The sequence below is a fragment of the Furipterus horrens genome, unplaced genomic scaffold (genome assembly GCF_987537825.1).
Source record: "Furipterus horrens unplaced genomic scaffold, mFurHor1.1.pri manual_scaffold_7, whole genome shotgun sequence".
Classification (NCBI taxonomy): Eukaryota; Metazoa; Chordata; class Mammalia; order Chiroptera; family Furipteridae; genus Furipterus; species Furipterus horrens.
In genome coordinates this window covers 120,479,144-120,494,387 of record NW_028327177.1, presented here as the reverse complement: position 1 = coordinate 120,494,387, position 15,244 = coordinate 120,479,144, and the positions used below count along the sequence as shown (strand labels likewise).

The window sequence follows — 15,244 nt, the reverse complement described above, 5'->3', positions numbered from 1 at the left end:
TAAAATTGGATTGTAAACTTGAAATGGGTGAATTTTATGTAATGTAAAATATACCTTAATAAGGTTGTTTTAAAAATCACCTTATTTTACATGGATAAGATTCACAGAGGTACATTGTTCAAAGTTGCACAGCAAATAAGTGTCAGAGAAAGGAACAAAATTTCAGGCTGTTTGATTGCTTTATTACTTTTGATTCACCTGTGGACTAATGATGTTGCTTTAACTCATTAAAATTAAAGTACATGAAAAAGTGAAAAAGCACTTATTAAATCAATATCAGTACATTTAAGAAGCTAATTATAATTATCACTTATTGTGTACTTTATGCTAAATGATTTACTTAGATTATCTCCATTTCACAATGGTCTACAAGGCTGGCATAATTACTATCCCCTTCTACACACAGATAAACAGAGCTTGAGAGACAGTAAGTGACCTGTCAAAGGTCACATAACCCACATGAGGCTTAGTGGGAGTTCACCCATGGTGGTCAGACATCAGAGCACATGTTGTAATTTCTATATCATACTGTTGCTGCTGGTAACTACGATTGAAACCTCCTCTTACCACTCCAGCATGATCAGGGAAAGATAGCTACGTACCTCACTGTTGAGTTTCTTTATCTGCTGCTTGGTCTCCTCTGCTTTGATGAAGAGAACAGCAGCTCCAATTTCTGGGTCTGAAAAGTGACACATACAAAGAATAAGTCCTTTAAGAATAAACTCCATATCTGAGAATTGGGGCAATAGGAAAGGAAGACTGAGCTACTGCCTTTAAAGTTTCCCGATGTTGGTGCACTGTGGTTTCTATCTCCCTGGGACTGGAAAGCATCTAGTACTCTGGGTAGCACATGACACTGTCTTTGGAACCAGGCACACATCATGGTGGTGGTGAGTGTGACTGCAGTCATGGAATGTGAATGTGGTAAATCTCCCCTTCCTCTCAATACAAATACTACCATGTTCCAAGATGTCATATTTTCTCTTCTTTGACAATTAGCTAAAAATATATTACAGCCAGTGTCCAAGCCATACAAAAAGGATGTTCTTTTCTTCCTCTATCTTTCTTTTTTTTCCTGACTATTGATTTCTGTGCCCAGGTGAACATTTTCCTCCCACATCTATTTCAGGTGCTAATCTTTACTGCAGGTTTTCCATCTCCCCCTGTGTTGCTCTAAAAGATAACTTCTCCCGTTTTCTGGTTCGCTTATCTCCACCTTTTCTCTGCCTTAATCTTCCAAATGCATTTATTTCTGTCAGGGACAAAAGTACAGATGAATCATTGTTAGTTTCAATAGAAAGGATAAATTTAGATCATGGTATCATCATTCTAAATATCCTAATTCTGGGCAATTATGGATAGAAAACTTGTTTGTGGGAGAAAAATTTATTTAAAACAATCAGAAGTGTAGAGTAGTAAGAACTCACTTTGCAGAGATATTTTGCAGAGCTAATCCATTCATAATGAATGGATGATTAGACATCATATACAACAGGCTAGGCCTCCTTTAGAAGAGATAGCAATGAATAAATAAAATCAACCTTTGTGAAGCTTAGCATCTAAGAGGGAAAAGAGACATTTGAAAAATAATTATACAATAGGTTTGGATTTCATACTAAGGGAAATAGGGAGCTCTTAATGGTTTTAAGTATAGGAGTAGAATAATAAGAATAAATGTATATTTTTTAAAATGTTTATTCTATATGGAGAAATGTGCAAGATAAGAGAGAAGACTTTGGTAGCAATATAGGGAAGAGATGGATGTGGCAAGGAAAAGGGGAGGCACTAAGGATAGGAAGTCTTACTAGAGATATTTAGGAGATAGAGTTAAGAAAATGGGTTGCTTGAATGCATGAGTATAAGGATAGATGTTGGGAAAAAGTAAAAGAAGAAGCTAAGAGGGTGGTGGGGACCAGAAATAGGTAGATGGATGTGGTGACGTTCTATGCATCATCTCCAGGCCCAGGTGAGCAAAAAAACAAGACATTCCACCAGTTTTCACAGCAAATACTCACACCAATTTGACTATAACTATGATTTCCATGCCCCTTGCTCTAAGCGGAGTCTTATCAGCACATAGATGTCAAAAGAATAAATTAATCAGAATTGTTGACCAACATTGTACTCATCTTTCCTCATCCCCCTCCACTTTCCCTCCATTGGTGAGTCTTACAAGGACCTTCCTATTTCTTCAGGCAATGATGAATGCTGGGAAACATGATTGTTGATTAAGGTGGGATACTGGTATTCTCCTATTGAAGACACACCCTCAGACCTGTACATTCAAAAGTCCTCTTTAGGCTTGACTTCAGGATTTGCTACTTAGCAGAAGATCCTGACGCAAGGATCTCAGAGCTAGGTGGGAATGATGGGAGAGGGTTGGCAGGGGATTTCCGGTCTTGTACCTGGTAGTTTGCTGCTAATTGTTATGGATAGTTTATGCCTATTTAATACTTCTTTATTATTCTCTCTTTATTAACTACAGGAGTGTCTTTTTTATAGTTTATTTGTCACCCATGGCCTTTATCATGTTGGCAGATTCACTTTTATGGTCAATGAATTCAAGAACGAAAGGGAGAGAGAGGAGCCTGAGCTAGGTTTGGGGCTACTCTTACATCAATTCACCATCACTAGAGGGTAATGCTTTGTATAGTTTTCCATCATTTCTAACATTTTTGCATGCTTCTAAAGGTGCTTATCTTCTGACAAAATGCAAGTACATAACCTCTTACCAAATAAATTGGTTAAATAGAGCCAATGTTTCTCCAGTGTACAACCAACAGACCATTTCCTCGGGGTAATGTTTTTATGGGTTAGTTTGCATTTATAATAGAAAAACATGGTCACCTTCTGGTGAGGAGCAGAAATTTGAGTCTCCTAACACACTAGTTACCTGGCTGGTAAATGGCAGGGCATCTAGCCTGGATAGAGGAACAATTACCAATGATATCTTCATCACTTGGAGATAATATAGATTCATGAAATTATTCTGTGGCATAGATAAATTCTATCACATGGAGGATATTCTGAGAGTGGGGAGGCAAAATACTGCCTATGACAAACATTAGAAGTTAAAAAGAAATATACCCCCTTAAAAGAGGCTGAATACCTTTACTTCCAAGAGGAGGAGAAATTCGGGGTTCTGGCCTGACTCGTTCAGAGCCAAAGTCAAAAGTCTGGCTTTCTTCACCGCTGTTTCCATCTTCAATTCCATCAACAATCCTGTTTAAAATAAAGGATATTAATTAATTGTGAATTTATATTCATGGGTTGCAAAATTTCTACAGATTTAAAAATATTGTGTTTCTATTATAAATTCTAGACACTCTAGAGCTATGCTATTCAATATGGTAGCCATTAGCCTTAAATGACTATGGAGCACCTGAAGCATAGCAAGTATGAATTGAAATATGCTGTAAGTATAAAATACACACTGGATTTTGAAGATTTTAGTAGAAAAATGTAAATTATTTCATTAGCAATTTTCATATTGTTTACATTTGAAGTAATAATATATTTGGGACATATTAAGTATATTATTAAAATTAATTTTTTAAAACTTTTAAACATATGGCTACTAGAAAATTTAAAATTATGTATGTTGCTCCCATTTTTAATTCATGTTATATTCTATTGGAAAGCAATACTATAGAACATAGATTCACAACCTTAAGCTACAGAAACCCTCTTGTCTAAATTTATTTTAAATCACGACTCTATCTAGAATTAAAATGTTTTAACCTAATGATTACAGCATCACAAAAATAACTTTAATGACATCTTCACTCTGGACTTGGACAAAACTCTAAAGTGAGAGTTTAAAAAATTATATTTAAATTTCTGTGAGGACTTAAGCTACTATTCTTTCTTTAATAATACCATCTAACCCACTCATTATCTTAAAAATAATACAAGTCTATTGTAGAAAATTTAAACATAAAGGCAACAAAAATCAGAAAATAAAAATCATCTGTAATCCACCATTTCTGTTAGCATTTTGAAGTATGTTTTCAAACTTTTTTAGATATAAAGAAAATATGTTCCTTTTCTAGTGTAGAGTGAATAAATATTTATTTTCCAGCTCTAATACATGTCCTCCTTTTTAAAATTCATTGTTTTTCATTTTGTTAAAAATTTAGAAACAAGAAGAGTTAAGCAATGTTTTCACATTATCACCTCTAATTGGGTTCCTGAACATTTAATGTCCACCTGCTTCACTAAGCCTGTTCTGCTTTTTTATTCTTTATATTCTTTTTAAATGGTTAAATTATTTTCTTCAAATCAATCAAATGTAGTACATATTAGAAAGATCACTTGCCTTACAAGTAGGAAAACAAAATTTGAATCTAGATTTCAGAACTTAATTTCTGAGATTTTAGACAAAATAATTAACCTTCAAGTTTCACTTCTTATATCTTTATAGTAGAGATAATATGAACTACCTGTACCATATAGGATTCCTGAGAATACTAAATGCAATAGTGAATGTGAAATTGTCTAGCGGAGTACATGTAACATGGAAAACATTCAATATATTTTTTATTGCTTCTATTTATTATTCTGTGGTTACATGATTTGTTTGCTATTCCTTTTATGCACCATAGACTATTTTCACATTTTGAGTCAAAATTCTTTACCCTCTCAATTACCTTGAGTTGATCCTAAAGTAAATATTTAAAAAAAAAATTAAAAATAATGCCATGCGTGTGATGTACTGAAAAGGCCAGAAATAAAACTAAACTTCAGACATCCATGATGATAAAGCAAGTAGCATGGAAAACAAAAAATCAACACTTCATTTTCTTCATAATTGTAACTCATTGCTTCATAAAACGTTTGTTAAGAACAGGTATTAAGGGGATAACATCTATGGATTTTGTTCCATCTACTTTATTTCATTTAAATTATCAATTATAAAATTACAGTGTAAAAATAAATGGTTATAACAATAGGTAGAGATAAATAGGTGGAGGGAGCTGAGAAGGAATTCTGAACATTTAATGAACCTTTTGAGAATATGATTAAAACTATTTATTCTCATACTGCATATACCTCCACATAGAGGCCAACATTATACACAAAATTCAGGAAAGCTGAAGAATCCAGGCTAGGATCCTGTGCAGTAGGAAGGCCCAGAAGGCTGAATAACTTACTAGCTAGGTACTGGTCTGAATGAAAGGAAGCCATTTTCACCTGGGGAAGAATTAGACAGTGTGAATTCTTACCTTGGACTGAGGTCTGGAGGTGCAGCACTATTCAAAGTTGAAAGCTGCAATTTCAAGTTCTTCTCTTTCCTTTTACCATGGTTAGGGGGTTCAGTTTCCTGCTTGGCTTTGGGGGAATTTGAACTGGAGACTCTGATAGGTGAGTGAAATGGTACTGTTCCTGAGGCCAGCTGCTTCAAGCTTAAACCTAGATAGCTTTTACTGCTTCCAACCTTCTTGCTCTGTGAAGAGGAGGATCCTCTTGTGTAGATGGGGGACAGGGAAGCTGTCTCCTCTCCCTCCTCCTCCTCCTCCTCCTCCTCTTCTTCCTCATCTTCCACAATGGATGGGAGTCTCTTGTTGATGCTGCCATTTCCCTTTGGCTCTGACTAAATCAGTGGATAACACAGATTAGTTAGGATTGCAAAGACCTCTTGAGAGATATCACATTCATGCTAGAGGTCCTATCTGAACAGAGTCAGTCTCTTAGAGAAACTTCTCATCAAAAGTACAGACTTATTTTTGAGGGTGTGGGTTTCTTGCCTGGGTTGTGAGTTTATGTTTTAACAGCATCTCCATACAAGAACTCAAGACAAGGTGGGAAGAGAGACTCTCAATCGACTAGCCAGAGGGAAGGATCCACCAAAGAGTAACTGAAATACAACCAGACAACTTAAACAAATGGCATAAAGGGCATCCCAAGAGCGTTGGGCTCAGGAGATCAAAGAGACTGCACCACTGAATCCCCCAGGTCTCCTATACAGAACCTCATACCACAAATTGAAGCAGACAAATCTAATAAACAAAAACAAAGAAGAAGAATCCAACATGGGAAGACACAGAAAAAAACCTACCAATGAAATAAAAGGAGGAATTCCCAGAAAGGGAGTTAGATGGAATAGACATAAGCCAATTATCAGACATGGAATTCAAAAGAATGGTTATAAAGAAGCTCAATGTACTTGACAATCTCAAAGAAAACTATGACAAACTCCAGGGAAATTACAAGGAACTCCAAGGAAACTACAAAGAATGCAGGGAAGCTACAAGGAACTTACTGAGAACTATACCAGCATAAAAAAGGACATAGAAACTATTATTAAGAACCAGGAAGAAATAAAGAATATAATTTCTGAACTGAAGAACACAGTAGAATCAATCAAAAACAGGCTAAATGAAGCAGAGGATCAGATCAGCGAGTTAGAGGACAATGTAGAAAAAAATTCCCAGACAATACAACAAAATGAAAAATGACTGAAATAGAATGAAGAGGGTTTAAGAGAAATGCAGGATGACATGAAACTAAACAACATTAGAATCACAGGGATACAAGAAGGAGAAGAGGATGAGCAAGGGATATAAAACCTGATAGAAAAAGTAATGACAGAAAATTTTTCTAAATTGATGAGAGAAAAAGTTATGCAAGTCCAGGAGGCACAGAGGCTCCCAATGAAGATGAACCCAAAAAGGCCCACTCCAAGGCACATTATAATTAAAATGGCAATATTCAAAGACAAAGTGAGAATCCTAAAAGTAGCAAGAGAAAAACAGCAAATAACATACAAGGGAGTTCCAATAAGGCTATTGACCAATTTCTCAACAGAAACTCTACAAGCCAGAAGGGACTGGCAAAAAATATTCCAAGCAATGAAAAAACAAAGGCCTACAACCAAGAATACTCTATCCAGAAAGGCTCTCCTTCAAAATGGAAGGTGAAATAATGAGTTTTTCAGACAAAAGAACACTAAAAGAATACATCTCCACCAAACCAGCATTGCAAGAGATGATAAAGGGAATGCTTTAAGAAAAAGAAGAAAAAAAGAGAGGGAGAGGAACACAGGTACAAAGGGAAATAAATAAATACCTGTCAATAATAACAGTAAATGTTAATTGATTAAATGCTCCAATTAAAAGACATAGTGTAGAGGAATGGATATGAAAACATGACCCACATATATGATGTCTGCAAGAGACACACTTCAAAACAAAAGATTTACAGAGACTGAAAGTGAAGGGATGGAAAAAAGTATTCCAAGCAAATGGACATGAAAAAAATAAATAAATAAAAGCTGGAGTAGCACTACTTACATCAGACAAAATGGATTTCATAGCAAGGGCCATAAAAAGAAACAAAGAAGGACATTTCATAATACTTAAGGGAACAATCCATCAAGAAGATGTAACTCTGGTAAACATATATGCACCCAACATAGGAGCACCCAAATATATAAGGAAAATACTAGAAGACTACAAGAAGGATATCGATAGAAACACACTCATAGTAGGGGACCTCAACACTCCATTATCAAAAAATAGACAGATCTTTGAAGCAAAGAAACACCAAAGATATTGAAATACTGAACAACACACTAAACAAAATGGACTTAACTAATATATATATAGAACTTTTCACCCCAAAGAAGCAAAACATACATTCTTTTCAAATGCACATGGGACATTTTCAAAGATAGACCACATGATAGGACACAAAACAAGTTTGAACAAATTCAAGAAAATCAAAATTATATCAAGCATCTTCTCAGATCATAATGGCTTCAAACTGAAAATCAACCTCAAGGAAAAAACTCAAAGAAATTCAAACTCATGGAGAATGAATAACATGCTATTAAAAATGACTGGGTTAACAATGACATCAAGGAAGAAATCAAAAAGTTTCCAGAAACAAATAATAGTGAACACATAACAGCCCAAAACCTATGGGACACAGAGAAAGCAGTCCTGACAGGAAGGTTCATAGCAATACAAGTCTACCTAAAAAGGATAGAAGAATTTCAACTAAAAAATCTAACCCTATAGCTAAAAGAACTAGAACAACAACAAACAAAGCCCAGAGAGAGTAGAAGGAAGGAAATCATCAATATCAGAGCAGAATTAAATGACATAGAGACTAAACAAACAATTCAAAAGATCAACGAAAGTAAGAGCTGGTTCTTTAAAAAAATAAACAGAATCGACAAGCCTTTAGTCAGGTTCATCAAGAAAAAGAGAGGAATTAAATAAACAAAATCAGAAATGAAGGAGGAGAAATCACAACTGATATCACAGAAATACAAAGGATTGTAAGAAGTTACTACAAACAACTGTATGGCAAGAAACTTGACAACCTATATGAAATGGACAAATTTCTAGAAACATATAATCTTCCAAAATTGAATCAAGAAGGAGTAGAAAGCCTGAACAGATCAATAACAAGGAGTGAAATTGAAACAGTAATCAAAAATCTCCCAGCACACAAAAGCCCTGGACTGGATGGCTTCACAGGTGAATTTTACAAAACATTTAGGGAAGAACTAACTCCTACCCTTCTCAAACTATTCCAAAAACTCCAAGAAGAGGGAAGACCCCCAAACTTGTTCTATGAAACCAGTATTACCCTAATTCCAAAACCAGGTCAAGACACAACAAAGAAAGAAAACTACAGGCCAATATCATTGATGAACATTGATGCTAAAATCCTCTAACAAAATATTGGCAAACAGGATCCAGAAACACATTAAAAAGATCATACACCATGATCAAATTGGATTCATCGCAGGGATGCAAGGATGGTTTAATATTCACAAATCAATAAACGTAATACACCACATAAACAAAATGAAACACAAAAATTACATAATCATATCATCAGATGCTGAAAAAGCATTTGATAAAGTACAACACTCATTGATGATGAAAACACTCAGCAAAATGGGAAGAGAGGGAGCATACCTCAACACAATAAAGGCCACAGATGAGAAACTTGAAGCCAACATCATACTCAATGGGCAAAAACTGAAAGCATTCCCCCTGAGATAAGGAACAAGACAAGAATGTCCACTCTCTCCACTCCTATTCAACATAATCTTGGAAGTTCTAGCCACAGCCATCAGACAAGAAAAAGAAATAAAAGGCATCCAAATTGGAAAAGAGGAAGTAAAACTGTCATTAGTTGCAGATGACATTATTATACATAGAAAACCCTATAGACTCCACTAAAAAACTACTCGACATAATAAGCAAATTTCGCAAAACAGCAGGGTACAAAGTAAATATACAGAAATCTAAGGCATTTCTGTACACCAACAATAAAATATCAGAGGTAGAAACTAAAAAAAAATCCCATTTACTATAGCAACAAGAAAAATAAAGTACCTAGGAATAAACTTAACCAAAGAGATAAAAGACCTGTACTTGGAAAACTATGTAACACTGAAGAAAGAAATTAAGGAAGATACAAATAAATGGAAGCAAATACCATGTTCTTGGATGGGAAGAATCAACATCATTAAAATGTCCATACTACTCAAAGAAATTTACAGATTCAATACAATCCCTATTAAAATACCAATGACATATTCCACAGACCAAGAACAAATACTTCAAAAATTTATATGGAACAAAAAAAGACCCAGAATAGCCACAGCAATCTTGAGACAGAAGAGCCCAGCAGGAGGAATCACAATACCTGATGTCAAACTATACTACAAAGCCACTGTGATCAAAACAGTCTAGTACTGGCACAAGAACAGACATATAGATCAATGGAACAGAATAGAGAGCCCAGAAATAAACCCAGGACTATATGGTCAACTAATATTTGACAAAGGGGGAAGGAGCATAAAATGGACTGAGAAGAGCCTCTTTAAGAAATGCTGTTGGGAGAACTGGACAGGGACATGCAAAAAAAAAAAAAAAAAAAAAAAAAAAGAAAGAAAGAAAGAAACTAGACCACCAGTTTACACCACACACAAGAATAAACTCAAGATGGATCAAAGAATTAAATGTAAGCCGTGGCATCATAAAAGTCCTAGAGGAAAACATAGGCAGAAAAATTTCAGATATCCCCCGTAGCAATATTTTCACTGATATATCTCCTAAAGCAAGGAAAATAAAGGAAAAAAAATAAACAAATGGGACTACATCAAACTAAAGAGTTTCTGCTCAGCAAAAGAAAACATTAGCAAGATGAAAAGGAAACCAACCATATGGGAAAACATATTTGCCAATGATACCTCAGACAAGGGATTGAGATCCAAAATATATAAAGAACTTATACATCTCAATACCAAGAAGACAGATGGCCCAATTAAAAAATGGGCAAAAGAAGGCCCTGGCTGCTGTGGCTCAGTGGATTGAGCATCGGCCTGCGAACCAAGTGTCGCTGGTTCGATTCCCAGTCAGGGCACATGACTAGGCTGCACGTCAGGTCACCAGTTGGGGATGCGAGTGAGAGGCAACCACACAGTAATGTTTCTCTCCCTCTCTTTCTCCTTTCCCTTCTCTCTAAAAATAAATAAATAAACAAGCAAACAAATAAATAAATAAATTATTTTTTAAAAAATGGGCAAAAGACCTGAACAAACACTTCTCCAAGGAGGATAAACAGAGGGTCCATAGACACATGAAAGAATGCTCAACATCATTAGCCATCAGAGAGATGCAAATAAAAACCACAATGAGATACCACTTTAACCAGTCAGAATGGCCATCATCAACAAATCAACAAACAATAAATGCTGGCGAGGATGTGGAGAAATGGGAACCCTACTGCACTGCTGGTGGGAATGCAGACTGGCGCAGCCACTATGGAAAACAGTATGGAATTTCCTCAAAAAACTAAAAATGAAACTGCCTTTTGAACCAGCGATTCCACTCCTAGGATTATACCCGAAGAATCCTGAAACCCCAATTCAAAAGAACCTATGCACCCCTATGTTCATAGCAGTGCTGTTTACAATAGCTAAGTGCTGGAAACAGCCTAAGTGCCTCCTATCTGTAGATGAGTGGGTTAAAAAACTGTGGTACATTTACACAATGGAATACTATGCAGCAGAAAGAAAGAAGGAACTCCTGCCATTTGTGACAACATGGATGGAACTAGAGAGAATTACACTTAGTGAAATAAGCCAGGCAATGAAAGAAAAATACCATATGGTATCACCTGATACAGGAGACTAATGAACAACACAAACAAATGAACAAAATTGAACAAGGAACAGAATAACAGTTATCAGGGGGGAGGGGGGAGGGAGAGAAGGGGGATAAGTAAGGGAAGGGTTTAGTCAAAGAACATGTATAAATGACTCATGGACATGGACAACGGGGTGGGGGATGACTGTGGGAGAAGGGGTGGCTTGGGTGCAGTGGAGCAATGTGGGGAAAATGGGACAACTGTAACTGAAAAACAATAAAAAGAAGATAACAATTATAGAATAAAAAAAAGGAAGTAAAGATTTATAAGATTTTGCCATTAGTCATTCAGGTGTTAAAATCCTTCCCATTTCTGATCTTCCCTAGGTTTATTCTCTCTGCTTTCCTGGTATTAGCCCTCCAACCCTTCTGTTTTTTTAATCTCTCTAGGTGGGAACTGTGTGGAAGGTGTATTTTACCAAATTTGCATCTAGATTTTAATCAGCCTGCTACTTGTCATGGTATATAGTGGCATGCACTTAAGAATAAAGACATTTCCAATTTAACTGGAAGGTCTTGGGTCTTGTTATTTTAAATTTACAGGGTTTTCAGTAGAACTTTATGTGGAGTCCAACTAGCAAAATTATAATATCTTTGAGAATAAAAATCTTCCTTATTTTGGATCATAGAGATGGAAGGTCAGCAGTGTCCTCAGCTACTCTGTTTCCTGCTTTCCTCTCGTTCATATGTCAGTTGGTGGAAAATCGAGTGAGCCATTCAATCTGCTCCCTTTGTAGAACCTTGGGAAAGGATGGGCTAAGTCTTGCTAAGCCCATCCTAGGGCCACTGGATTCTTGGATGGGGCCATTCAACCTTATGGACTAAGAAGCAAGAGAGAATGGGATAGGAGAACTGAGGTGATGATGGAGGGAAGCAAAGGCTAAACTAGTGGCCCTTGACAGAGTCACTTTAAGAGTATATGTTTATTGCTTTGCCTCAGATATGGCTTCCCTGTTCCTAAAGCTCAATTCATTTTTCTATGCCTCGGTTCTTTTGAAGATACAATCAGTTATACATGCCCATCAATAATTTTGAATAAAAATGAGATAAACTGAAAAAACCTATGAGTACTATTTAAATCTCATGAGCTCACATTGTTATTACTTCACATTAATAAATAGTTGGCTCATTGGTGAATATGGATTTTAATATCTTATCATGACAGATAAAATGAAAAAATAAATTTGAAACTTAAAGGCACTAGCCCATTCACTTTAGGTCACAACTGTTAAGGGAAATGATCAGTTTACTCATGATTTTTGTTTTGTATTTTATTCTTAATGGCTAAAAACTTCTTTAGAATATGGCATTATTAGACCCATCTTTCCAACTAGATACAATTATTTTAATTAATGGTGAAACCATAAGTTATTTATTGAAATAGTCATGGTATGACTTTTATTTCTTTTCTGTTTTTCACAGCATTAAAAAAATGTGCTTTTAACAAAAGATCCACATGAATTGCAGGAGACCATTTACACACTAGAATCATAGAATAGAAAAGTTAGCTCACCCAGCTAAAAGACACAATAGGGCAAACTTATCAAAGAAATGAAAAACAATGAGCACATTCTCTAATTGAACTTTTGTTTACATTTGCATTAGCGATTTAATTATTCCTTTGTTTCAAGGAGGCTTCATTGGCTCTACTAGAGTGTCCTGACTGAGAACCTATAGTGTTTGTTCGACAAGGTTGTTTAAATTTCATTCTTCCATTTTGTCATGCAGATTTGGTGCCTTGAAAAAGTTGCTTAGATACTGACTCTTGTGATCAAGGTGGCTGACATTACTTAATACCAAGAATTAATCATCCCACCTACCCTCATTACACACAGGTCCAAATTTATTAGATCATTAAACACCAAGCCCCATATGCAACCTCTCTTTAGAAGGACCAGGTATTTCCTTCAGATCATCTCTCTAGAAATACCCACTTTTGTTAGGTAGCTGGATTCACCTGTGTACACATTGCCATGAAGTTCAACCATCGAGCTCTTCCTTCTCTTCTGACCCACTCCTTTATTATTTTTTTCCTGACAAATGCTTCCATGAAGGCAGTGAGGTTTTCATCTCCATAGTCAAAGGAATCTCTAATTTAGTTCATGACATTTTGCTAAAATAGTCATTTTAGACTCAAAAATGAATAAATTTAATCAAACCTAACTTGACTAAAGGGAAAACAGAATATATTCAGTGCTTGAATGCATGGACTTTTGCATGGTCCTAGAATTCCTGTGCCTTATTACCTATCATCTTGGTCAAGTAATATATTTGTTTAAAGCCTTTGTTTTCTAACCTATAAATTGGGAATGGTGTGAGAAAAAATTAGGTAATAGATAATGGAAGTTAAACACTTAGCAATATGCACTGCAAGTTCTTAAATGCTGGCCCTTGTGATGATGATAATAATCATGAATAAAATAGAAACAACATTTACATCAGAGCAGGAGCTACCTAGAGTACTGGTTACCTCTTTTTACATAATTTTTCCTTCACTCTTAGTTAACAGAACTCTTAGCAATGCACCTTGCTGAAAGAACACCTTTTTCAGTATCCCTTGCTATTTGGTGTGGCCATGAGGCTAAGTTCCGGGATAATAGCATGTAAGAACAGGTTATAAGGAACTTTTAGGAAGGCTTCTAGAAAGAGGGGAGCCTCATTCCTGCTCTTTCACATTTTTTTTTTAAGTTTCTATTCTGAAATGTTGATGAAAGGAATGGATCACCAGTAGCTATGTTAGAAAGGGAGAAAATCCTAAAGAATGAAGCCATACATGAAGGATAATGAAACAGAAAGAAGAAAGCTTGGGACCTCATTGACACGCTGTTCCAGTGCACACCTCTGGCTTTGTCCACAACAGGAAATAACAATCTATTGTCTCGAAACCCCTGTTATACTGGTGGTCTTGATATAGCAAATGAACTTCAGCCTAAAGTATGCAGAAGGACTTTTTTTTAAAGTTAAAGATGTTGTGTTCTTGGGAGAAATGTTAGTTTTTAGAGTGCTATGAAGGGGTGAGAAATTTGAATTTTTAAAATTTTAAAAAGGCTACATTTCTCTCCATGAGAAAAGAATATAAGAAAGATCTGGTGGGGAAAAGGGTACAGTAGTGAGGAAAGGTCACCTGTTGAGGAAAGTTGAAACATAATGACTATTTTGCTAGTTCTAGAGGAGGGATTTTGAAGAGGTGAAAGAAAAAAGACAATTTGTGCCTGAGATAAATCTGGTAGAAAACATTGAGATGTTTTAAGACCTTTTAAGGAATTTCTCAATAGTATTGAAAGTAAATCCTCTTTGTCCCTCCTCCTCTACCATCTTCAGTTAATTATCAATGGTTTTGTAATGGGTTATGCAATTGGGTATATTTGTGTGCCTCTGTATGTATATGAGTGTGTCTGTGTGTGTATGCATGTGTGTTAAAGTTGTGTTTTGCTTCAAGGAGAGAACAGACAAGGAAAAGGTGCTGTTTATCGGGTTGCTGTCATAGGATTATTATTGTTCTTTAAATGTTTAATTTTTTTCGATTAAAGTTTATCTTCAATATTATTTTGTATTAGCTTCAGGTGTACAGCATAGTGGTTAGACAATTATATACTTTACAAAGTGATCTTCATGATATTTCCAGTACCCAACTGGCACCATACATAGTTATTACAATATTATTGACTAAATTATTGACTAAATTCTCTTTGGCAAAAACCATACCTGTGATACCGTAGATTTGTTTGACAATCTTGATATCACCTGAAACAAACAAACAAAAAAACAGAAGTTGTAACAATCATTTAAACCTTAGCAGGTGGTTAGGGACTGGGTGAAATGTAGGAGGCAGGGGAAAGAGATGGAAGTCCAGAGAATGTGGGGGGTGACTAACCCATCTTTGTAGGCCAGAGAAGAGAAAATACACCCTGAAAGAAGCTGAAAACACTTCCCATACCCCACCCTCTAGAAGCTCTATTGACCAGTGTGTGTTATAATAAAAGAGAGAGAGCAGCAAATTGAATATCTAGTATAGGACATCACACCTAGGAAATAATGATCAAAACAGCATTACTTGCTACAATTTCTAT

General features: G+C 35.7%; 1 protein-coding gene across 1 annotated transcript in view; it reads right to left on the bottom strand.

The window, feature by feature from the left end:
- KCNH8 (potassium voltage-gated channel subfamily H member 8) overlaps window positions 1–15,244 on the bottom strand; it is a 331,588-nt gene that overhangs the window by 23,612 nt on the left and 292,732 nt on the right. Inside the window, exons 12-15 of the mRNA XM_090283012.1 lie at window positions 14,880–14,918; window positions 5,226–5,593; window positions 3,116–3,222; window positions 603–679 (exon numbers count right to left, since the gene is read on the bottom strand). Of these exons, the coding sequence (XP_090139138.1) occupies window positions 603–679; window positions 3,116–3,222; window positions 5,226–5,593; window positions 14,880–14,918 (591 nt within the window). The remainder of the gene's footprint in view (window positions 1–602; window positions 680–3,115; window positions 3,223–5,225; window positions 5,594–14,879; window positions 14,919–15,244) is intronic.